The 23,631-nt window shown below is 39.8% G+C and overlaps 2 protein-coding genes across 4 annotated transcripts in view; both read right to left on the minus strand.

Annotated features, from left to right (window-relative positions):
- The window catches only part of aip (AHR interacting HSP90 co-chaperone), a 22,515-nt gene extending 19,874 nt beyond the window's left edge, over positions 1-2,641 (minus strand). The window contains exon 1 of the mRNA XM_088342840.1: positions 1,243-2,641. Within this exon, the coding sequence (XP_088198966.1) occupies positions 1,243-1,341 (99 nt within the window). The 5' untranslated portion in view covers positions 1,342-2,641. The remainder of the gene's footprint in view (positions 1-1,242) is intronic.
- Positions 2,642-5,428: 2,787 nt separating this feature from the next.
- tmem134 (transmembrane protein 134) lies at positions 5,429-23,349 on the minus strand. 3 transcript variants are annotated; one of them, XM_088342843.1, is made up of 9 exons: positions 23,127-23,349; positions 18,042-18,295; positions 17,886-17,953; positions 13,942-14,028; positions 11,305-11,381; positions 8,922-8,966; positions 8,424-8,462; positions 5,822-5,875; positions 5,429-5,715 (listed from the first exon to the last, which is right to left on the minus strand). In XM_088342843.1, the coding sequence occupies exons 2-9, from the start codon at positions 18,252-18,254 to the stop codon at positions 5,633-5,635; spliced, it is 666 nt and encodes a 221-aa protein (XP_088198969.1). In that variant the 5' UTR covers positions 18,255-18,295; positions 23,127-23,349; the 3' UTR covers positions 5,429-5,632. The 3 variants fall into 3 exon arrangements, with proteins under 3 accessions (XP_088198969.1, XP_088198970.1, XP_088198971.1); XM_088342844.1 differs by lacking the exon at positions 8,424-8,462 and having other exon boundaries at positions 23,127-23,347; XM_088342845.1 differs by lacking the exons at positions 8,424-8,462; positions 8,922-8,966 and having other exon boundaries at positions 23,127-23,348.
- Between the last annotated feature and the right edge of the window lie 282 nt (positions 23,350-23,631).

The raw sequence follows: 23,631 nt of genomic DNA on the forward strand, positions 1-23,631 counted from the left end.
TGTTAGTGTCGATAGATCCGTCCAGGCCAAAGTTGATTGTCATTGGTCTGAATAAATCCACCGACACCAACAGCAGCAAAAACAAAAACGACATAGTCAAGATATACAAACATTTTTTGACAGTTTTGTGTGCTTGTTTAAATCCCCAGTGTGTAATATTTGACCACGAGAGGGCACTGTTGTCTAATGCAAACAAAAAACAACGCCACAGCCTGCAACAAGACGGCAGACAAACATGGCCGAGCTAAGTAGAGATTGTAATATGAGAATGAAATGCACATTTCTCGACCTACGTTTTTTAATAAACATTGACATTGGTATAATGCCTAGTATTCAGATCAATGTTTTTTTTACTGGACAAAAGTTTTTGTACCACTGGGAGGTATTAAATATTACACACTGTCCCTTTAAGATTTAGAAAATAATCACTCCTTAATAAATTATTAAATAAACAATCGATGGGCACTTTAGAAAATCAACAAACAGAAACGAATTTCGGAGTGAGCGAGGATATTTTTTTTCAGTGTCCCCAAAACACAATGTACAATACATCTGCAACAGTAAGTATGCACACATCTATTGTATATCATGAATACATTGATTTTGACAGTTTTATTCTTTTTTTAAATTGTTTTAACTATTTTACTTGAAAATAGGGGGGTTCCGTTATACACCTGTATAATGAAAATAAAGGCCATACATTACTGCAAAACTGTTTTTCCATGAAATATATGAATAATTGCTATAATCAAAAAATTATTCTGGATGGATTACGAATAGGCTTTATTTTTTTTTTTATTGGACAACATAACGCTTTTGATCTTTTAAAAACGGAAAAATACACACACTCAAAAGAAAACTGTTTTCTACCTCAGCCAATCAGAAACAGGAAAGGTTGATTGTTACAAAATCTTACCAATCAACAGTGATAAACATGGCAAACACGTCCCGCCCATATCCTTCCATCGGATGACAAAAAAAAACAGGGGGAAAAAAGGGGGGGGTGCAATACTAGTTGGCCCTACATTATAAAAACACCAAACAATTAACAACCAAGTTATTATGTGCGCGTGAGTGTTGTATCATAAATCCACAAATGCGTTTAGCAAGCCTAAAACACATCAAAACGTGTTAGCCGAGATATGACAACAGCTACAAGTTAGCATTAGCGAAAGCGCTCCGTGGCTTTTGCTAAGTGTCCCTAGATTAGATTCAGTAATGCTTACATTAAATTGATTTTACCTTAGTTCCATCGGGAAAGGTCGAAAGCTGCCCTTTCCCCGGGCTGAGCAATTTTTTACTGATTCCTTCTTCGAGAAGCTTTCGTCCCTCCTCCTCCATCCTTGGTCGAGTTAGGAGCGACGTCAAAAGTCGATGTTTGCCGGAAATAGGCTCTATGCGAGAGAGATGATGACGTTTTTCCGGAAAATCTCAGGATGGTTGGAGGTTTCCGGTCAGCATTGGTGTCAATATATGCTTGCAACAAACTCGCCAAAGCCGAATACGGATATGCTTTTGACGTTATTGATTGGCAATTAATTTCAACTCTTCTTATGCCCACCGACGGTCAGAATGGCTCGTAAACGCACGGATGTTTGTTTTCAAAAACGAGGAGACAGTTCGGTCAGCCACCACTGCAGTGTACCTCAATGCACAGCATCAGCTACTTGTAATTCGGTCCTAAGCTTCCATAGGTTTCCCCAAAACTCCGAATTACGAAAACAGTGGGTATTCAATAATCGAATAGACGACTTAGTTGTTAAAAGTAGCTCTTGAGGTAGCCGACAAAGCTCGGACCCCTTAGCCAATGCCCACAGATGTGTATAGATATTTGACTCCTGATGACTTACCTGCAATATGCTTTAGTGTTGAATTTTGTGTTATGGTTTTTGCTTTCTTTAAATTGCACCCATGGCTCTCGTTGCAGCTCGTTGACTTTTTAATAAAAGTATTGCATATATGTGTACTAGAAAAGCAAGTAAACTTTTTGTTTTATACAATGCAACACAGCATTGTCTCTGTGAATGCGCTGCACAAGTATGTCTTCAATTGACAAAGATAACAAAGTCACACCGTTCAAGTCCTGTAATTAGCAACCACCCCTGGACTTGTCAATAATGGCAATGGCTTTCTTTCAGCTCATGCACACCATGATCAATTTTGAGGTACTTGCAATCTATGTAACTTTGTATATTTGGGCATTTAATTTCAACGAGTCCAAATGATGGTCGCTCAATAGGGTCATATACCAGACCATCAGGTGATGCACCCAACCACGGTGCATCTGGATGAACCACTATCCCACACGTGGTTAGGTTCACATTTTTTAAAAACGGCATGATCCTTTAAGGCACTTGATTCTATTTGCAAACCCCTCTTCACGTGTTCAGTTTGTCGTGTTCCTCGGATGAGTCTTTCTGCCAGGTTTTCTGCTTTGCTTAGAGCATCATGACTGCCATCCCCGAAATGTGACGCAGTTACTCTTGCTTTTTCAAGTTTGGTCTGTGGTGCTGCGCTGGACGCTCAGACAATTCTCCGGACAGCATTTACCGTGATCTTCGGCAACTCCAACAAAGAACGTGTATAAATTTATTCGGCCATGACGTGATTTCTCGCTTTGTTCGTGCTGTTTTTCGAGAGACCGGAAATGACTAACCATCCTTACTCGAACGCGGAAGTAAGTCGTGCATAGAGCACATTGCCGATTCAAGTTTGTTAGGTTTTGCCTAGCAGCGACTTCTGCTGGTAGGAAGTATTGGTCGAAATTATAATGGCATCGTTTAAAACACATGTGTCAAACAGGCAGCCCGGGGGCCGGATCAGGCCCAACAATGGTTTAAATCTGGCCCGCAAGACAACAGTGAGAGAAGGGCAAAAGGAAAATGAGCTGTAGTTTTAAATATTTCCACCGGATGTCACCAAAGCCAGTTAACACTTGCAAAACAATTGTGGTAGTATTTCTCAATTTCTCTCTGACTCGCTTCATTTTTATTTATTTCTCCCTCTTTTTCTTTCTCCTGTTCACTCTCTTCCTCTCTCTTTTTCTCTATTTCTCACTCTGTTTTTCTCTGTCTTGCTCTCTTTCTATTTTCTCTCTCGAATTTACACTTTAATCCTCTTTCTTTCTATTTTTCTCTTTCTCACCCTCTTTCGTTCCCTTTTTCGACCTCTCTCTCTCACCTCACTTTGTCTCTTTTTCTCCTGCTGACTCTTTCTTTCTGTCGTTTCACTTCTCTTATTCTTTTTATCTTTCTCTTTTTTCACTTTCTTTTTCTCTCTATATTATTTTCCCCTTCTTCTCTTCATATCTCTATTCTGCTCTTTTTTTTCTCTCACGGTTACTCTGTCTCCCTTGTTCTCCCTGTTTATCGCTCTCTCTTTCCCTCCCTCTCTTTCTGTCTTTTTCTCCCTCTCTCTTTCTCTTAAACTTACTAGTCTGGCTCCCGTGAGATTTTTTATAGCATTTGTGGCCCCCAGCTAAAACGAGTTTGACACCCCTGGTTTAAAAAGAGATTGGACGTTGTCTGTACTTGCCCAGAGGTGGGTAGAGTAGCCAAAACATTTACTCAAATATAAGTGCTGTTACCACAGAATAATATCACTCAAGTAGAAGTAAAAGTAGTCATCAAAATACTTGAGTAAAAAAACAAAACAAATAAACATTAATTTGAAATGATCTGCATTTATATAACGCTTTTCAAGTCAATGACTTCCCAAAGCGCTTTACAGTGTGCTTCATATTTCCCAATAGCGGCCTTGTATTGCAGCCATGTAAGACGCTGACCTGCTTATTGGGGGTGTTAGGGGTTCAGAGTCTTACCCAAGGACACTTCGACATGTAACACGGACGAGCCGGGATTCGGACTGGGATCCCTTGATCCCAAGAAGAGCGCTCTACCTCCTGAGCTACTGCCGCCCCAGTTTCAAAGTAGATTTAAATAAGCAACGTAAATTCAAGTGATTTAATAAACAATAAAATAAAAATAGTATAAATTAAATAAAGTAGCACATTTAAAGCCCTTATACTTATCTTAACAGGCTCTGTAAGCAGAACAGCAAGCTAGCCCATGAACTAAAAAAAGGAGACATTGTATATATACATATATATATATATATATATATATATATATAGTAGCTGGTGTTTCGCACCCTTTTTAAGTTTTTTATGTGAGGCTATGGGTGCTCCTCCTCTTCTGTGTCTTTGTAGTCGGTATTGCTAAGTAACGTTTTTTTTTATCTGTTTCGTCCGTAAAAAAATGTTCTTTTTTCAAAGATTGAAAGGTGCTCAAATTTTAGGTGAAGTGCTTGTAAATGCTTAAAATTGTTGCCATGTTTCCAAAAAGCTGCTAAAAGATGATGTCGACACTGAGCCCTCTGGTGGCTTTGCCTTTACAGTTTTGGTTCTCTTTTGATTAACCACAGCGAGCATTAGTTTTTATTGCATTGTCCTATGAAGAGTCACCTACCCTTATGGGACAGGTGGATGCTGCACCTGAAAAGGGTACTAAGAAATGTGTATTAGTGTAAGGAATACGTATCAATTATGGACATTTATTATGGGCCATGTAAAAAAATACAGGTCTCGGTCAATGGTAAATTTAAATGGGAAAAACTTTCTGCAACTGAAAATGTAAGCTACATATTATTATCATTGTCATTTTTACCCAAATTATCTGGGGAGAGATTTGTCTCAAAAACAAACATTTTGATTTTACCTAAGATCTAATTATCATGTCCTCATAAATGCACACACAAGATTAAAAATTATATATTTGTGACTTTGAAAAATACACGATTCACACTGGATTTCCTCTTTGAATGGTACTGGAGTAATTGGAAAAATGGTTTTGAAAGTCCCAGAAAAGTGCACAGTGTAGTATGCTGGGAGCACAGTTGTACACAGAAAAACCTTATAGTCATCAAAAAAGCCCAATAAGGATGGGCTGCTCTCTGCCCAGTCTGGAGGACATTGTCAGCTCATGCTTACCTACACCTTTTTCATTGGCAAATTTAAGCATTTTTCATGCACTTTTAAGGCCTTTTTTCAACTTTTCCAGTACCCTCAAAGGAAGAAATCTAGCGCAGATGAAAATAATGTTTTCTTTTTGGTGACTAAAATAAAGCTGCTATCTTGCTGCTACCACATAATTTGTGCTATTTTGAGCTGGTCCTAAGAAACATGGCAATAGCAACATTTTCAAGCATTGTCAAGCATTTCAGACAAAATTCAGCCATTTTCCTGACCTTAAAAACCCAACATTAGAAGTCAAGAATTTAAGGATTTCAAGAAAATGTACGAACCGTTGTTGTAGACACGAAAACCTTATAGTCATCAACACAGCCCAGAGAATTATGGGCGGCTCTCTGTCCTGTCTGGAGGAAATTGTTTGCTCTCGCTACAGACAACCTTATTAAGGACTCCTCGCAATTAAACTCTACAAAGGATTTTATTGCAATTTCACAGTCAGTATTCACATAGCAAAAATTGCTAACACAGGTTAGTTCATATAGTGGAAAAAGCCAAAGGAATCAAATGTCAGTGGTCATTCTAACAAAACAATATTGATAAAATACATCAGTATGCTGCCAAGCATGGACCAAGCAAGTGGTTAATGTAGTGCTTGGTAACGTCTCATTTTTCAAAATAAGGAAGGTAAAACAACTTGAAGCCTCTTTTTCCACGGACTGCACAGCTGATGTAGATCACATGATACACTGCAGGAAGTTTACAATGTTATTATTATTCGCACCACTTGCTCTGGAATGTGAAAAAAAGAGGTGTTCGGCCTGAATTTCAAGCTAATAGGAGATTTGTCTTTACCTCCGGGGATGAGGAGCAGGAATCCCGGCACAAAGACGATAGCGCTAGAAACGCCTATAAGGGAAAAAAACAATGGAATCTCTAATTTTATTAAATTAACATAAAATAATGTCTTTTTCAGTTGGGTTTGTCTTGAGAATTATTAATCATCATATTAGAAAAACTTAAATCTCTCTCTCTCTCTCTCTCTCTCTCTCTCTCTCTCTCTCTCTCTCTCTCTCTCTCTCTCTCTCTCTCTCTCTCTCTCTCTCTCTCTCTCTCTCTCTCTCTCTCTCTCTCTCTCTCTCTCTCTCTCTCTCTCTCTCTCTCTCTCTCTCTCTTGAACATATATATATATATACCCTGCAATCGTATATAAATAATGAATATATATATATTTGCCCTGTGGTGAGGGGCCCTCTCCTCGTGAGAGGTAAGAGAATTCTCCCACCATGGTCCGGTTATCACTTCAGATTTTTCAGTTCACAATATTGTCCATTATACAAAATAATATTACTGAAATATTAATCTACATATTCATGCAGTTTTAATCATCAGTTAATTGGTAATACAAAGCAGTTATCACTTCAGATTTTTCAGTTAATATATTCTTCGTGGTTTGCTGTCCCACCACAGTTGTAATGCCTTCTCAAGGTCCAATCCATTATCATCCTCCTCATAGCGTAAGCAGGAATATAACTTAATCCATTTTGGCAGAAAAGTCCTTTTCTTGCTAGTATTCTTTTGTTTAATTTCTTTCGTCGAATCGTTCGTTTCAACACACGTGTTTTGCTTGCCTCCGCGATCTTCCGAAGAATCTCTCCGCCGTTTTTTCGTGCCAGAATTATTGCCGTTGTTATCAGTTTCTGCATTATGTTTCGACTTATTACTGACGCTGAAGAAATTACCAATTTTGTGTTGATTTCCACCTAATACGGAGGCATACTTAGCCTTCACCTTCCCTCGACGACAACCAACACAACAATGACGTAATCTCGAAGCAACGAGATCTCGTTTGCCGAGATCGGCGTGCAGACGAAAACTCGAACCGCGTGACCAAAACAACAATGGCTGATCTGCCTGACGAAAAGTTTGGAGTGCGGTAAATCATTGTTGAAAAAAAAGTAAACTGATAATAATGACAATTTTGTGTAAAAAAAGTTGCGTCCCGGGGACGCACGTTGATTTAACACTATGAGTCCCCAGCAAAAATGATGCGTCTAGGACGCAGGGACGCGGGCAAACGAGAACACTGCTATCATACCAATATTATTTAAAAAAATATATATAGGTCGAGAAATTTGTATTTCTTTTAGTTAGGTCAGCACAATGTTTGTCTAGCATCATTTGCTACTACGCTAAGCTCTTGGCACTGGTTTTTGTCTGCATTAGACAACAGTGCCATCTAGGTGTCAAGTATTACACACTGGGGCTTTAAAAGTTTTTTTTTTAATTTAATTCTAGCATCTAAAGACTGTAGTAAGTCCAGTTAATAAAGGAGCAAATATAGTTAAAAAAATAATGCGAAAAGGGCACATTCTAGCATACTTTGTACACCAAGATAAATTGGAATATATTGTTTTGCAGAACAGGCTGGTAAGTGGTGGTCATTACTCAACTCTTTATTTTCCCCCTGGAACTATAAGGAAAAAAGGGGAAACGAGAAAAGAAAAGAAGAAAAAAATAAAAGAAAATACTTTTTAATTTTTAAATATATACCCCCATAATTTATCCCAGTTAAAAAAGATATTTTCAAAAAGATAAAAAAACTTAAATCTCATTTTCAAAAATCTTGTCTTGAAGATTTTGTTTTGTTTTGTTGGCAGTTAGTTTTCCTCCATTTAAATATCTCATCTCATCTCATTAGCTGCACCGCTTATCCTCAGTAGGGTCGCTGGGGCAAACATCGGGCAGTGGGCAGGGGACACCCTGAACTGGTTGCCAGCCAATCGCAGGGCACACAGGGACAGACAACTCGCTCGCTCATTCACACCTAGGGACAATTTGGACCGGCCAATCCACCTGAAATGCATGTCTTTGGAATGTGGGAGGAAACCGGAGTGCCCGGAGGAAACCCATGCAAGCACGGGGAGAACATACAAACTCCGCACAGGAAGTCCGGTAGCTGGATTTGAACCCACACAGGAGGTTCCCAAGACCTTAGAACTGTGCCGCACACGCACTAACCACTGCGCCGCCGTGCTGCCCCCATTCAATTTTTTTTTGCCCCTATTTTTAGTATCCCCCTCCATTGCTGCATCTTAACACGGCAATAAATCAATTAAACAAGGAAAAAATAGTGAAAAAATGTTGAAAAATATACAAAAATGCAATTTACCACTACCATTGCTTCGCGACTGCAAAGACGTGAGCTGTGATTGGTCCCTACTAAACTCTCATTTCATATATACATGGCCGAATACAATTGGATTGCTTCCACAAAACAATTTTAATCAGAAAATCCCCCCCTACACTATTATCTGGTGTACATAAAACTTAGGCCAGTCAACACTACCTTGTAACCATTGGCTACTCAAAGAGTAATCAACACAGCCCAAAAGATCATCGGCTGCTCCATCCCAGTCTAGAGGACATTGCCAACATTATGAAAGACAATTCCCACCTCTTTTAGCTGTTCCTCTCTGGTAGGTGCTACAGGTCACTGAAAACAAGCACAAACCTTGCGATTCATTAAATCATTTTTTTTTTCGGGTTGCTCATTCTTTTTTTTTCCCAATCTGTCTTTCTATTCCCTCTCTTTCTTTCTGCCACTGTCTCTATTTTTATCTTACTCTCTTTCTCTTGCTGTTCTTTTTAATTGTATTTCTCTCTCATAGTGTTTATTTCTCTCTGTCTTTCTCTTCTTTATTTTTTTCCTCTTTCTTTTTCTCTGTCTCTTTCATTCCTTTTCTCTTTGTGTCTTTTTTTTCTTTCTCTCCTCGTTTCCCTCACATGCTCTCTTTATCTCCCTCGCTCTTTTTCCTTAATCTAATAGTCCTGCCCCTGTAAAATCTTTTTCTACCATGTGGCCCCTGAGTTTATTGAGTTTGCCCACCGTGACTTAAGCAATGTTTCCACAGATACATCAATTTACTTATACTCAAATCTGTATTTTTCTTACCTGCAATTGGATTAAGCTGTATGACAACGCCAGTGAAAATAAGAACTACAAACAAAGAGCACACTGAGAATTAGCAGGATGGCAGGAAGGAAATTATTTGTGGTAAACAGTAATTTTGCAAAGTGGAAGTACCCTTGAGTAGGCCAAAACACACCGAGCGCTACACCCTTTAAAATATAGTAGACGACCGGGATATGAAATAAGTCCATTCTGAAGTGAAATTGTAGTTCGGCAAGCAATAGAAAACCTACAGTAATTATCTTATGTATTACAAGTACCACAGATAAAAGCTTAAAATAACATAAAAAAAGTAAATAATGAGTACTGCTTATATATTACGCATGTGTATGATAAAATAACATGACAAAAAATTGAAAAGTCGATTTTGATAGATATTTGTCTATCACGACCGGTACAAGCAGGGGACCCAAATGCGTAACGCTTCACACAATGCTTTATTAAGGGATGGGGCGGGCGTCGCAGGCAGGCGGGTATTCCTCGGACGGCTGGCTCCAATGGAGTACGCGCTGACAGCCCGACGCAGGGCAGCACGAGCTCACGCCCAGGTTACTGAAGACCTCCTGAAGCTGGTGGCAGCAGTCGGGAACCTTGGACAGATTGGGCGGTGAAGGAGCAGGCCCGGACCGGACGGGATGAGGGCCTGTGCCTAAGCAGGTCTGGTCGCAGTCAACCCCCCACTCCAGAATCGCCCCTGTCCGCCAGTTGAAGTGAGGGTTGTGCTGAACCAACAGGGATGACCCAAGACGAGAGGCTGGCTAGGAAAGTGGAGCAGGTGGAACCGGATCTTCTCGGGATGGTACTCGGAAAGCCGGGACGGACGCAGAGCGCGGTCGGAGATTGGAACAAGTCGGGTAGAAAGGATGAGTGGGAAGCCAGGGATAGGTGATCGATACAGGAAACAGAATCAGGGTACGGGTAGCCGGGATAGGAGAACGGAGCTTGGATCTGGGATCGATACATGAAACAGAATCAGGATACGGGTAGCCGGGACAGATGAACGGAGCTTGGATCAGGGATTGATACAGGAAACAGGCCGGGATCAAAACGGGAGCCAGAGTCAAAAGTGCTTGCCTTGCATGCTCTTAGGTTGGCTGACGGACTGACCAGGAGTGAACGAGAATGACGTGCTTAAATAGGAAGAGGACTAATTAGGGAATGAGTGGCAGCTGGGGCTAAAAGGGTGAGCGCCGGTGAAGGCAGTTGACAAATCATGACATGGTCTGAAGTGACTTGAGCTGGTACAGTCGAGTAGCAGGTGGATGCAGAAAGGGGAGGAGATGATGAATTCATATTAAAACTGCTTTTAAATTTACTCTTGCAGAGATTGTCATGGATTAAAAAGATCCTAATAATTATCCTGAACGTCGAGTGGTTACAGCCATGCAACTTAGCGAGCATAGCCATTTGCTCGCCTTCTTCGTATTTCTTGGTTATCTCAAGCTTCCTTTCCATGGTCCATGTTTTTGCTTCCCCCTTTATCATAACTGCAAGTTATGGGAACCCAAAGCTCAACAAAATAAAGTTTGTTACAAGAACTGAACAAAGAACGAGAAACGATTCTTGGCGTTGTGGGAGGGACTTCGGCCGATAGTATATCAGCATTTTAATGATGGTGTGATGCAAATATGTATTATAGGACTTTGTATCTTTAAACGACTACTTATTCTCCAAAATTTTCCCAAGTTTCGGTTAACAGGAATATTCCTTAGCGAGAGGGTAGCAATGCATGTGCCTTATTATTGTTTATTTATTATCTCAAGCTTCCAGCAATGGTTATCATGTTTTTGCACGTCTTGCATTTTTGAGTCTGAACTGAAAAGAAGTTAAATAAAGGCATTGTGGGAGGTAGTTCAGCCTATAGCATATTGGGGTATTAATGACGCCATTTTGCAAACCAATAGCAGATCAGCTTCTTGTATATTCTTACAGATGTACAAACACTGTGCATAGCTTTTGCATATTTTTTGATCATCAAAAGCATAGTTTCCATGGTTATCATATTTTTGCTCCTCTCTTTAGTATCAAGTCTTGAGACTCTAGCTAAACAGATTAAAGTTTATCATATGAGATCGTGAACTAAACAAAGATAGACAAATCAACGATGTGGGAGGGAGTTCAGCCAATAGCAGATAGGCATCTTATATGACGTCGACAAATAGCAGACAGGCATCTTAAAGACATATGAGGAATGTAGCTTGCCCACTCATACACACACAAACTGCATTTGCCTTTTTCCTTTTTCCTTGAGAATCGCAATTTGTAGTGTCGCCAGGGGGTCTACTGTACAGTCAAGTGTGTGTTTTTATGGAACAGCGCAAATTGACTTAATTGGTTCTACATGTGGGTTCTTCATGGAACTTACAGACTCCAGTGAACAGGAGAAGGAAAGAAGCCAGGACGACTCTTCTGTTTTTCTTCACCAGCGGGTGAGACATCCACCTGCGAAACAATTTCCCGTGCAGTAAGATACCGACTTCATTATGGACGTAGAGGTCGAATGATATTCTTGTAGGCCGATACGGCACCAATATTTGGGAATTTGATGGATATTGGTATCGGTGTTTTTATTTATTCAACTCGCCGAATTTCGTTTCAGAGGAAGCTAAGATTTTCTCTCCCTTGCTTCTACTCCTCCCTTTCTCTTCTTGCTACCCACCCTGCACTTTCCGATTGGATAAGTGATCGGGGCGGAAACACAGAAGCAAGAACAATAACGTTAGAGCGGAAGCTCAGATAACCCGCACCAACATGCCTGTGTCTGTGATAGGAAAGTGTGTGTGTGTGTGTGTGAAGAAATAGTTATAAAAAGAGTGGTTAACTTGTTTTATGGACGCATGTTCAGATGGAGACAGATATTTTAGCTCTTATCATTGCATTAGATGTCAATCAAGCGTGTGTGTTTGTGATTGAGACCATAAAAAGCATGCTTCAGTGGAAGTAATTAGTTGCTACGATAACATTAGTTCGTCAATATGGCTCTAAAACAGGAGTTTAATTCGCCAGCTCTGTTAAAATTTTGATGCACTTTTTGTTTTTAGTTGATTTAAGCCATGTTGGTTGTATTGACATTTAGAATTTAGGGCAAATAACTCTACTGAGACAGCCCTGGCTAAAGTAACCAATGATCTCCTTTTAGCAATAGATTTCGGTGCCTCATCAATGATACTGCTGCTGGATCTCAGTGCTGCTTTTGATACTGTCGACCACAACATATTACTTGTTCATCTGGAATGCATTGGTATCTCAGGAACTGTACTCTCGTGGTTTAGGTCCTACCTGTCAGACAGGATGCAATGTGTTAATTACGGCAATCTGACCTCTAAACACTATAATGTCCTGTGTGGCGTTCCACAGAGCTCTGTACTTGGCACCCTTCTTTTTAGCATTTATATGCTTCCGCTTGGTGACATTATCCGCAAGTATGATATTAGTTTCCATTGTTATGCAGATGACACTCAACTGTATGTACCACTGGAGACAACTGGACAGTTAAGTTGTAGAAATCTGGAGGCTTGCCTTACTGAGATTCAAAGATGGATGTCACTTAAGTTTTTGCGCCTTAACCCAGAAAAAACTGAAATGTTGATTATTGGTCCAGCTCATTGTCGTGAGTTGTTTTCAAACACTGCCCTGAACCTAGACAAATGTAATATCACCCATAGTGACTCGGTCAAAAATCTAGGTGTAATATTTTATCCTAATCAGTTTTTAGTCACACGTGAAAAATATTTATTTAATAGCTTTCTACCACCTCTGTAATATTGCGAAGATTCGTTCGATGCTGTCCCAATCAGATGCAGAGGTTTCAATTCATGCGTTTATTACTTCTCAGCTTGATTACTGTAATGTATTGCTTCCTGGTCTCCTGATGTCTAGCATCAAAAGTTTACAGCTGGTTCAGAATGCGGCAGCGAGACTCTTGACTAAGACAAAAACATTTGAGTATATTACTCCTGTATTGGCCAACTTGCACTGGCTCCCAGTCCACAGATGTGACTTTAAGGTTCTCTTATTAACATACAAATGTTTACACGGACTTGCACCCTCTTATCTCTCTGATTTGATTTCCCTCTATGTTCCTGCACGGAGCATCTGCTCCGAAAATGCCGGTCAACTTGTGACTCCGACAGCCAAGAAGTCTGCAGGCTCGAGAGTGTTCTCCAATTGGGCCCCGGTGCTGTGGAATGCTCTGCCTCTGGAGATAAGATCTGAAACCTCAGTGGAAGTTTTTAAATCTCGACTTAAGACACACTTCTATTCAAAAGCGTATGATTGATGCCCACCTCTTATTTTGTATTGTCCTGTCTTTTTACGACTGCCTGGCTGGAGGTGATACGAAGGAGAAGGACGATTTGAGATGAGTCAGCGGACCAGCGTCTGACCTGAAGCATGCAATGCCTGCATTGGCCAGCTGGCAGAGATGGGAAGGTGCGTCATTGCCGTCATGGACCTTCTGGACTAGATTACAGGCTGGGGGCCTTGTTGCTGTCATGCACTTTCCGGACAAATTTCAACATGTTACCTGGTGTTCTCTTTTATTGATGTTTACTATTGTTTGTGTACTGTAACTCAATGCTAAATCTATTCCACCCATGTCATCCTGGAAGGGAGATTACCACTTGTGAGGCCCCTTCTCAAGGTTTCTTTTGTCCTGACGCTGAGGTTTTGAGTTTTTCCTTGCCTGCATGTTGGTTTAAGATCAGGTAATGGTGTAATTGTAATCCTGTGCAGTCCCTTCAGACATTTTTGTGATTAAGGGCTATATAAATAAATGTGACTTGACTTGACATTATTTATTTATTGTTAAAAATTTAGCTATTTATGTTTTTATGTACCTTTACACAAGTTTTTGCTAAGCCTAATTGCTGCACTGTTAAGTTTTTGGTTTAAGTAAAGATTAGTCATGCTAGTTGTGTTGACATTTTTATTCATTTACTTTAAAAGGTTTCAAAAAGTTATTAAAGTTATTAAAGTTTTATCTGAATTCATGCTGACTTACCCACAACAACGCGCTGAAAGTTGGGTAACGGAACTCAAGGTGCTGAAGGACCACTGCGAGCTGCAGTAAGACAGAGTGGCAGGATCGCTGAAGAAATAAAAAGCATAAATTTAATAAAATATATGCTACATTGGCAACATCTCCCCCCCATTTTAAGTACCGTATTTTCCGCACTATAAGGCGCACCTAAAAGTCTTAATTTTTTTCAAAAGCTGACCATGCGCCTTAAAATACAGTGCGCCTTATATATGGCTCAATATCAAAATTCACAAGGTCTCGCAACTTACGCAAGAGCCGCCGACTCGATTTTCCCCCGAACGTGGAGTAGTCCGCAGTGTATGCTGGGATTTATATACCGGCGTTTCATTGGCTAACCAATGTGTCAATCATCATTTGAATCGATCGCTATTGGCTAAAGTTATTCGGAGCCTCGGATTGGCTAGAGGGCCAAAACAAACCCTGCAATTGGCCGAAAAAGATGTGTCAATCATCCGTTAAATCGATCGCTATTGGCTGAAGTTATTCGGAGCCTCGGATACGCTAGAGGGCCAAAACAAACCCTGCAATTGGCCGAAAAAGATGTGTCAATCATCCGTTACATCGATCGCTATTGGCTGAAGTTATTCGGAGCCTCGGATACGCTAGAGGGCCAAAACAAACCCTGCAATTGGCCGAAAAAGATGACTGAATAGCAAGCTTGCTAAACAACGCAGGTCGTTGTCCTGCTGAAAAATGAACCTTCGCCCCAGATCAAGAGCGCTCTGGAGCAGGTTTTCATCCAGGGTAACTCTATATATTGCTGCATTCATTTTTCCTTCTATCCTGACTAGTCTGCCAGTTCCTGCTGCTGAAAAACATCCCCACAGCATGATGCCGCCACCACCATGCTTCACTGTAGGGATGGTATTGGCCTGGTGATGAGCGGTGCCTGGTTTCCTCCTAACATGGCGCCTGGCATTCACACCAAAGAGTTCAAACTTTGTCTCATCGGACCAGAGATTTTTGTTTCTCGTGGTCTGAGAGTCATTCAGGTGCTTTTTGGCAAATTCCAGACGAGCTTCCATGTTCCTTTTACTAAGGAGTGGCTTTCGTCTGGCCACTCTACCATACAGGCCTGATTGGTGGATTTCTGCAGAGATGGTTGTCCTTCTGGAAGGCTCTCCTCTCTCCACAGTGGAACGCTGGAGCTCTGACAGAGTGACCATCGGGTTCTTGGTCACCTCCCTGACTAAGGCCCTTCTTCCCCGATCGCTCAGTTTAGAAGGCCGGCCAGCTCTAGGAAGAGTCCTGGTGGTTCAGAATGTCTTCCATTTACAAATAATGGAGGCCACTGTGCTCATTGGGACCTTCAAAGCAGCAGAATTTTTTCAGTATCCTTCCCCAGATTTGTGCCTCAAGACAATCCTGTCTCGCAGGTCTACAGACAGTTCTTTTGACTTCATGCTTGGTGTGTGTGCTCGGACATGCACACTCAACTGTGGGACCTTATATAGACAGGTGTGTGCCTTTCCAAATCATGTCCAATCAACTGAATTTACTGCAGGTGGACTCCAATTAAGCTGTAGAAAGATCTTAAGGATGATCAGTGGAAAAAAGATGCACCGAAGCTCAATTTTGAGCTTTATGGCAAAGGCTGTGAATACTTATGTAAATGTGATTTTTTTTTAGTTTTCTATTTTTAATAAATTCAAAAAAGTAAAACAAAAAAAACGTTTTCACATTGTCATAATGGAGTATTTTGTGTAGAATTTTTAGATAAGAGATTAAATTAATACAATTTGGAATGCGGCTGTGACATAACAAAATGTGGAAAAAGTGAAGCGCTGTGAATACTTTCCGGATGCACTGTATATACATACATATACACATACATACATATATATATATATACACATACATACATATATATATATATATATATACACATACATATATATATATATATATACACATACATACATATATATATATATATATATATATATACACATACATATATATATATATACACATACATATATATATATATATATATATATATATATATATACACACACACACACATACATATATATATATATATACATACATACATACATATTTATACATACATACATACATACATATATACATACATACATATATACATACATACATATGCCGTATTTTCCGCACTATAAGGCGCACCTAAAAGTCTTAATTTTTTTCAAAAGCTGACCATGCGCCTTATAACACAGTGCGCCTTATATATGGCTCAATATTAAATTCGCAAGGTCTCGCAACTTACTCAACAGCCGCCGACTAGATTCTCCCCAGAGCGCGAAGTCGTCCGCGGTGTATGCTGGGATTTATATACCGGCGTTTCATTGGCTAACCAATGTGTCAATTATCATTTGAATCGATCACTATTGGCTGAAGTTATTCGGAGCCTCGGATTGGCTAGATGCCCAAAACAAACCCTCCAATCGGCCGAGTTTAACAATGGCGTAGCAAGTCCGCGGTGTATGCTGGGATTTATATACCGGCGTTTCATTGGCTAACCAATGTGTCAATCATCATTTGAATCGATCACTATTGGCTGAAGTTATTCGGAGCCAAAACAAACCTTCCAATCGGCCGAGTTTAACAATTGCGTAGCAAGTCCGCGGTGTATGCTGGGATTTATATACCGGCGTTTCATTGGCTAACCAATGTGTCAATCATCATTTGAATCGATCACTATTAGCTGAAGTTATTCGGAGCCTCGTATTGGCTAGATGCCCAAAACAAACCCTCCAATCGGCCGAGTTTAACAATGGCGTAGCAAGTCCGCGGTGTATGCTGGGATTTATATACCGGCGTTTCATTGGCTAACCAATGTGTCAATCATCATTTGAATCGATCACTATTGGCTGAAGTTATTCGGAGCCTCGTATTGGCTCGATGCCCAAAACAAACCCTCCAATCGGCCGAGTTTAACAATGGCGTAGCAAGTCCGCGGTGTATGCTGGGATTTATATACCGGCGTTTCATTGGCTAACCAATGTGTCAATCATCATTTGAATCGATCACTATTGGCTGAAGTTATTCGGAGCCTCGGATTGGATAGATGGCCAAACCAAACCCTGCAATTGGCCGAAAAAGATGTGTCAATCATCAGTTAAATCGATCGCTATTGGCTGAAATTATTCAGAGCCTCCAATAGGCTAGATGACCAAAACAAATCTTGCAATTGGCCGAGTTTAGCAATGGCGTAGCAAGCTTAGCAAGCTTGCTAAAGTACACCATAGAGAAACATGTTTTATCAGTCTGTATTTGCAAATAATTTACTCTCCTGGATTTACTTCACTAACGGTTGTAAGAAGACCATGATTGCGTATCATTATTGAACGTGAGAACTTAGGTGAGTTATGCGGCTTTATGTTTTCCCGGTATCTTGTTTTAGAACGATCTTGATGTTGCTGTGATGAGTTGAGTGAATTAAACTCAATTCCAAGTGTTTATTGTCATATGCACAGTAAAGTTGCGAGTGAAAAAGAAAATAGAAACATAGAAATGTTTGGTATTTCTTGAATCCCAAGACTTCAACCTTCCGAATGATATTTGAAATGACGCATTTAAGTGACATCGTACGGACACCGCATCCGCACGTGTCTACGACACGTATTTGCTTCTTTGCAAGCTTTGGGAATGTTAAGGGGGTAATCAGTTGGACTGAATCATCTGACTGTTTTGTCGACGTTCCCATTGTAGCGCCTTATAATCCGGTGCGCCTTATCTATGGAAGATATAGGACCAAAAACTATTTTTTGGGGGTGCGCCCTATAACCCGGTGCGCCCTATAGTGCGGAAAATACGGTATATATATATATATATATATATATATATATATATATATACAGTAGCATTGGTGAATATGGTTGTCATGACACAGTGGTTGAAAAACACATATCTACAAAACTAACCTGATTTTGAAAAAGTTGTTGAAAGATGAATTACAATTGATGGTGAGCGGGTCTTCATTTTCCAAATTCTACAACACAACAGAAAATAATGACAGTGGTGTCTTTTGTTTTCAGAAAGCGTGGGGGATAAATACATGCATCTGTGCAGATTCTTACTTGATACTTGAGGTTACTGTGTTCAGACGAAGTGAGCAAAACAGGCGAAGGGTTCGGCTGAGCTTTGGAGAAAGTCAGCGGTCCGAAGGTCAATTCTGCTTCTCGGTCCTTGTCCCGAACGTTTCCCCATCGTTCGCCTTCCATGCAGGATGCCGCTCCATCTTCATCAGCGTCGAACGCAAAGGCGTCATCGATATTGAACTGTGTTGCCATGGTAATTGCCTCTTACGCCTTGAAGGATTGTGGAAGGCTCACTGAAGGGGGATTTGAAAAGGGCGATTGAAGCAACTAAGGAGCATGTTTCAAAAGACTGATAGAATACCTTTCAAGTTACTGCAATCTCCTGCTGTATTGCAGTTTACTTTTCACGGTTTCACTACTTAGTGGATTTTTATCGAGCATTGTGTCTTGCATTCTAATTGGCTAAATAGGTGCCCCACCCCTTTTTGTCTGTGCATCTATGACGTTGCAGTCTAATTTGTAGACATACGTAAAATAAGACTCATCACAGCCTGGCAAGTGTCTTTTCGAACTGCTACCATCAGATCAACGGACTGAGGGATAGTTTCTTCCCCAAACCTAGCAAAACACTAAACTGCAGTCACGAACGATCTTCCATCATTGTTGTCGCAAATTAAAATGTTTTTTGACTGTTTCTGTTCCAGAATAAAACCATCAGTAGAACTGATAAAGTCTTAAAAAAAAAAAAAAAAACTACATGTAATTAGCCAGTCTTTCTCAACCTTTTTGTAGCACAGGTTAACTCACTTTTCATTAAAAATTCTTAAGGCACACCGTTCATGAAACATAAACAAAACGTGTTTTTCCCGCCAGTTTCAAGTTGTTCTTTTTAAATTATCATGTTGCTTAAAATACTAGTATAAAGTTTTAAAATCATTTGTGGTCACCATGGCTCAGGTGGTAAAATCTGTTAATTACTTTGTTTTTCATTTTGTTTTGTTTTTTTGCTGTCACTTAGCGTTTTTCTATATTTTAAACACTTTTTTCAAGTTTTACTATATATTTTCTCAAATGACAAAAAAATGATCTGTCAGTAACCTTTTTTTACTACGTTTAACTTTTTCATTAGTAAAAATAATTATGTCAGCAAAATTATGTACAATATTTTTACTTGGCATGTATTTATATATATTTATTTTAAAGTGTAATCTTAGACGCCTTTATCTATATAGATTTTATTCAACAAATAGAACATTTAATTCAAATTGGGTTTTATAATCTCAAGAAAAAAGCTAGAGTCCGCCCAGTTCTCTCTCAGGCAAACATGGAAGTGCTTATGCATGCTTTTATATCCTTTTTTTCAGACATTTGTAATGCCCTACACTCTGATCATCCCAAAAAGAACATTGCCAGCTTGCACCTGCTACGTAATTCAGCAGCACGTGTGCCTACGGGGAGGGATCCCATTACACCAGTTTTAAACTTGCTGCATTGGCTTTATGCGCGTTTCCGGATCAATGTTAAGGTGCTTTTATTAGTTTTGAAATGGTCTTCGGCTAGGGCTGCACAGAGAAAATACCTAATTGCAATTTTTTCAGACCAGTATTGCAATTTCAATGGGATTTTCTATTATGAAAGAAAAGTGCATTTTTTTGTGCTAGTTTGTTTTTTGGGGAGTGCTTAACCCTCCTCTTGTCCTCAAAATTACCTGCCACAGTGTCATTAAAAACCCAGAAAAATCCGCTTTAATTATATTTTATTTCATTTTAAATGTTCTTTTCCTAGATTGATCGCAACAGTAGAAACATGAAATTTTGTTTCAATTAGAGGGCACAGCAGCGCCTGTACTTCCTGCGGAGGATGAGGAGAGCCCACCTGCCCCCACCCTCCCTCATCACATTCTACAGGGGCACCATAGAGAGTATCCTGACCAGCTGTATCTCTGTGTGGTGTGGAGGCTGCAGCGCTTCCGACTGAGGTAGTGTGAGGAGGGTGACGAGGACAGCAGAGAAAATCATCGGAACTTCTCTCCCCTCCATTCAGGACATTGGCCAGAAGCGCTGCCTATCCCAAGCTAAGAACATTATCAGGGACCCCTCTCACCCCCATCATGGACTGTTCACTCTGCTAGCCTCTGGGAAGAGGTACTGCAGTGTGCGGTGCAGGACCACCAGGTTCCACAATAGTCTTGTCCCCCTGGCCATTAGACTGTTAAACGGTCAATCTAGTAAATCTAAACTGCTGCTAATCTGTACATCTGTTGGTTTTGTTTGACTTTTTGCACTACTGGCAGTTCTTTATAGCTAGCCACTCCTTGCACATCTGTTTCTCTGCACTATTGTACTTACAGCATTATTGTTACAGTGTTATGGTTACTGTTTACCTGACTGCCCATTTTGCACATCTGGTTAGCTGCTCCTCTTGCACTATTTGCGCTACTGTAAAATACTATACATAGCCATAATTATTTAGTATATTATTAGTACTCAATACAACATTTTATTTATATCTGTACATTCAAGGAAACTGTGCGGGTCAGATGTATCGACATTTCGTTCTGTATACACGCGTACTAGAATGACAATAAAGTAGATCTGAATCTGAATCTGAATCTGAATTTCCATGTAAACCGTATAAAAAGACAAAAATACAAAAATGTTCCTTAAGATGGAGACAACACAAGGGTTACGGTTATCATATTGACATGCTTTATTAGGAAATCAGTGCCCTCTTTTGGGGATGCTTTGCTCACACAAGGCCCAAGCCCTAGCGTGCTGCGATATCACAATCGCACTACTTCACAGCAATATCGATTCGATTTTGGTAAACCGTGCAACCCAACCTATCCGTCTGATTTGCTTTTTTTATATTAGCCCTCGCGGTCCATGAGGTCCTCTGGCAGCAGCTTGTTGGCTGTTCCCAGGGTTAGGACCTGCACCTATGGTGAAGAAGCATCAAGCCACTTTGGTCCTCACCTAAGTAACAGTCTGTCGGAGGATATTAGGTCTGCAGAGAACCTTGATATTTTTAAGAGGATGCTCAAGACCCACTTTTTTATTATAGTTTTTAATTTTAATTTTGATTTATTTTTGATATGTTTAACTTTTTACTGTTTATTTTCTACCAATTTGCCCAAGACACTAGAGGAATGAGTATCCAGTGAGAGAGGAGGAACCCTCTTTACTTTACTTTACTGTATCATACTTTACTTTTTATTTCACACTTGTGTTTTGTTCTGAGTTTTTTTTCTATTTTTAGATTTCAGTGTTTCCTAATTTGGGGGGACCACACTGGTAGGGTGGGGTTCAGTGGCTGAAAATCCTGAGGCCATCTGTTGCCATTCCTATCAGTGTAAATAAGCCCCCCTCAGGTGCCTCTCCTCACATGGTTAGTCTGCGCTTTCCATAACCATATTTTACTGCTATTGCTATTTATTTTGTTTTTGTTGTATTTTAGCCTTTGTGTGTGTGTGTCTGTGTGTGACGTGTTTTGGGTTGTTGGGTAAGGAGGGGAGAGAGGATTTTATTGTCTTGTTGTACACTGAATGTTTTTTATGCGTCCCTGGAGTTGCCCCGGGACACTGGTTGAAAATAATAAGCAACACCAAATTTACTGATGGTGGGGAAAGAAACTAAGAAAAATGCAGAAAGAATTGCTTGTGTTGATTATTTGGTAAATACAATTATATTTGCTTTCATCCTACATAGTTTGTCTGGCTGTAGGTAAATAGGTGCTGCATTGTGTTGATAAAGATTAATATTGTGTAATAGGGGAATTGCAAACATTGATAGGCAGTTTTGGGGATAATATTGTTATAAATTGCGCCGTTACATGACGGCGTTATAATTTTAGTAACGAGGGAATATAACTATTGTTACAATGCCGTTGCCATTACAGCCAGTCAAAAGCGGTGTGTTACTTTGGCTGCAGAACATCAACGCAAACTTGACGCCATTTTCAGCGGCGCGGTTTTCCGCTCTCCTCAGAGTTGCTTACGTCACGTTATTAAATTATGTCACTGTTCAGAATAGCTACTATCATATCGCTAGATAGCGATCATGAATACAGTATTCACTAAGCGCCGAAAGAAAAGGCGAATAGAGGCTGATTCGCGAAATATTAGCCCTTTATTTGACAGCACCCAACTCGTCTCCATTAGCTCTTGGAAGTGAACGAAGGGAGCTGTTGTTGTGCCGAGAAATGCATCCCTGCGCTATTACATTCCTGAAAAGTGATATAAAAGTGAGATAAAACCAGGTCAAAGTGGTTATAGTAGCCAGGGGATGCAAATCTCGGCAGGGATGCATTTCTCGGCACAACACCGGCTGTGATTGGTCAAAATGTATTTCTATGGGGAGGGTTCCATGTTCCTGACTTAGGTTAAAGGTTAAATTGTTTTGTATTTTATCTGTTTTTGTAGATTTATAAATATCTGAATTATATGTCCTGTGTTTTCAGTGTTAAGGTGTTTATATATAAAAAACTATAGTTGATTCTTTTTTCTTCTCTTATCTCTCTTTTTCTGTTGTTTTTGTATTTTTCTTTTGTTTCTTGTTTAATTCCATATTTATCTCCCTCTTTCTATTTCTTTCATTTTTTCTCCCTCTTTATGTTTATTTTTTTCTTGCATTTTGTCTCTTTTTCTTTTACTTTCTGTGTGTCTCTCTCATTCTCAATGTATTATTTCTTTTCCCCCTCTTTGTTTCTTTCTCATCTCATAGTCTAGCCCCCGTGAGACTTTTTTACTAGTATGTGGTCCTCGAGCTCGGAGTTTGACACCCCTACTATAGAGCAAGTCAGTACCTAACTTTTTGGAAGAAGTAGTGAATAATTATAACTAATTACCTTGTTAAAGTACTGTGCCCTTAACTGTTCACAAGGGGAGTAATTGGCATGTAGTTGATAATTGTTTTAAGTTGAACGGTGACGTTCTTAATTAAAGTAGTTGTACAAACAGTAGTCATTATAAGTGAATAAGGAGTTTCTTATCTAGTAAATACACACAGGAATGTTCAGATTTCGACTTGATCTTTCTCAAACACGAAAACTAGACTGCACTGATCCCAGCCTTTGTTTCCGCTGGTCCAACAGATGACAAAGACATGAGGATAAAAAAAACCTTACTTTTTTAAAAGACGTGTGTTCTTTGCAGAGGCTCAGCTGGATCCTGACGGTATTTCCACCAACAAAGTTCACATATCGCATCGATTCCTGTCTTTTAACAGAATCATTACCCGTTTTAAGAACCGAGATTACCTTAAGAAAAAGTTTGGAGCGTCTTGCTCGATACGTTTTTCTTCAATTTAGTACCCGGCTATCTATTGCATGGGTCTGGTAACGCCCAATGGGAACCCCAGAGGGGGTTTAACCGAGCGTCGATAACTCGATGAGCTACCCATTTTTGTGTGTCCTGTAGCCTTATTTAGTTTTCCTATTGTCATTACGGAAATATAAGGGGTTTTTGGTCACAAGGATTTCTTCAATTGAATGGATTAAACAGATACACATACAATTATATTATATACACTAAAATACTACAAATATTCAACAAACATTTGACTATCAAAAGACAACAACAATTCTACAGAAACAAAAAAAAAAAAATATGCTTTGGAAACACAAGAAAAAA

Source organism: Urocampus carinirostris, chromosome 8 (genome assembly GCF_059441175.1).
Source record: "Urocampus carinirostris isolate Australia breed hairy pipefish chromosome 8, RoL_Ucar_1.0, whole genome shotgun sequence".
NCBI classification, from domain to species: domain Eukaryota; kingdom Metazoa; phylum Chordata; class Actinopteri; order Syngnathiformes; family Syngnathidae; genus Urocampus; species Urocampus carinirostris.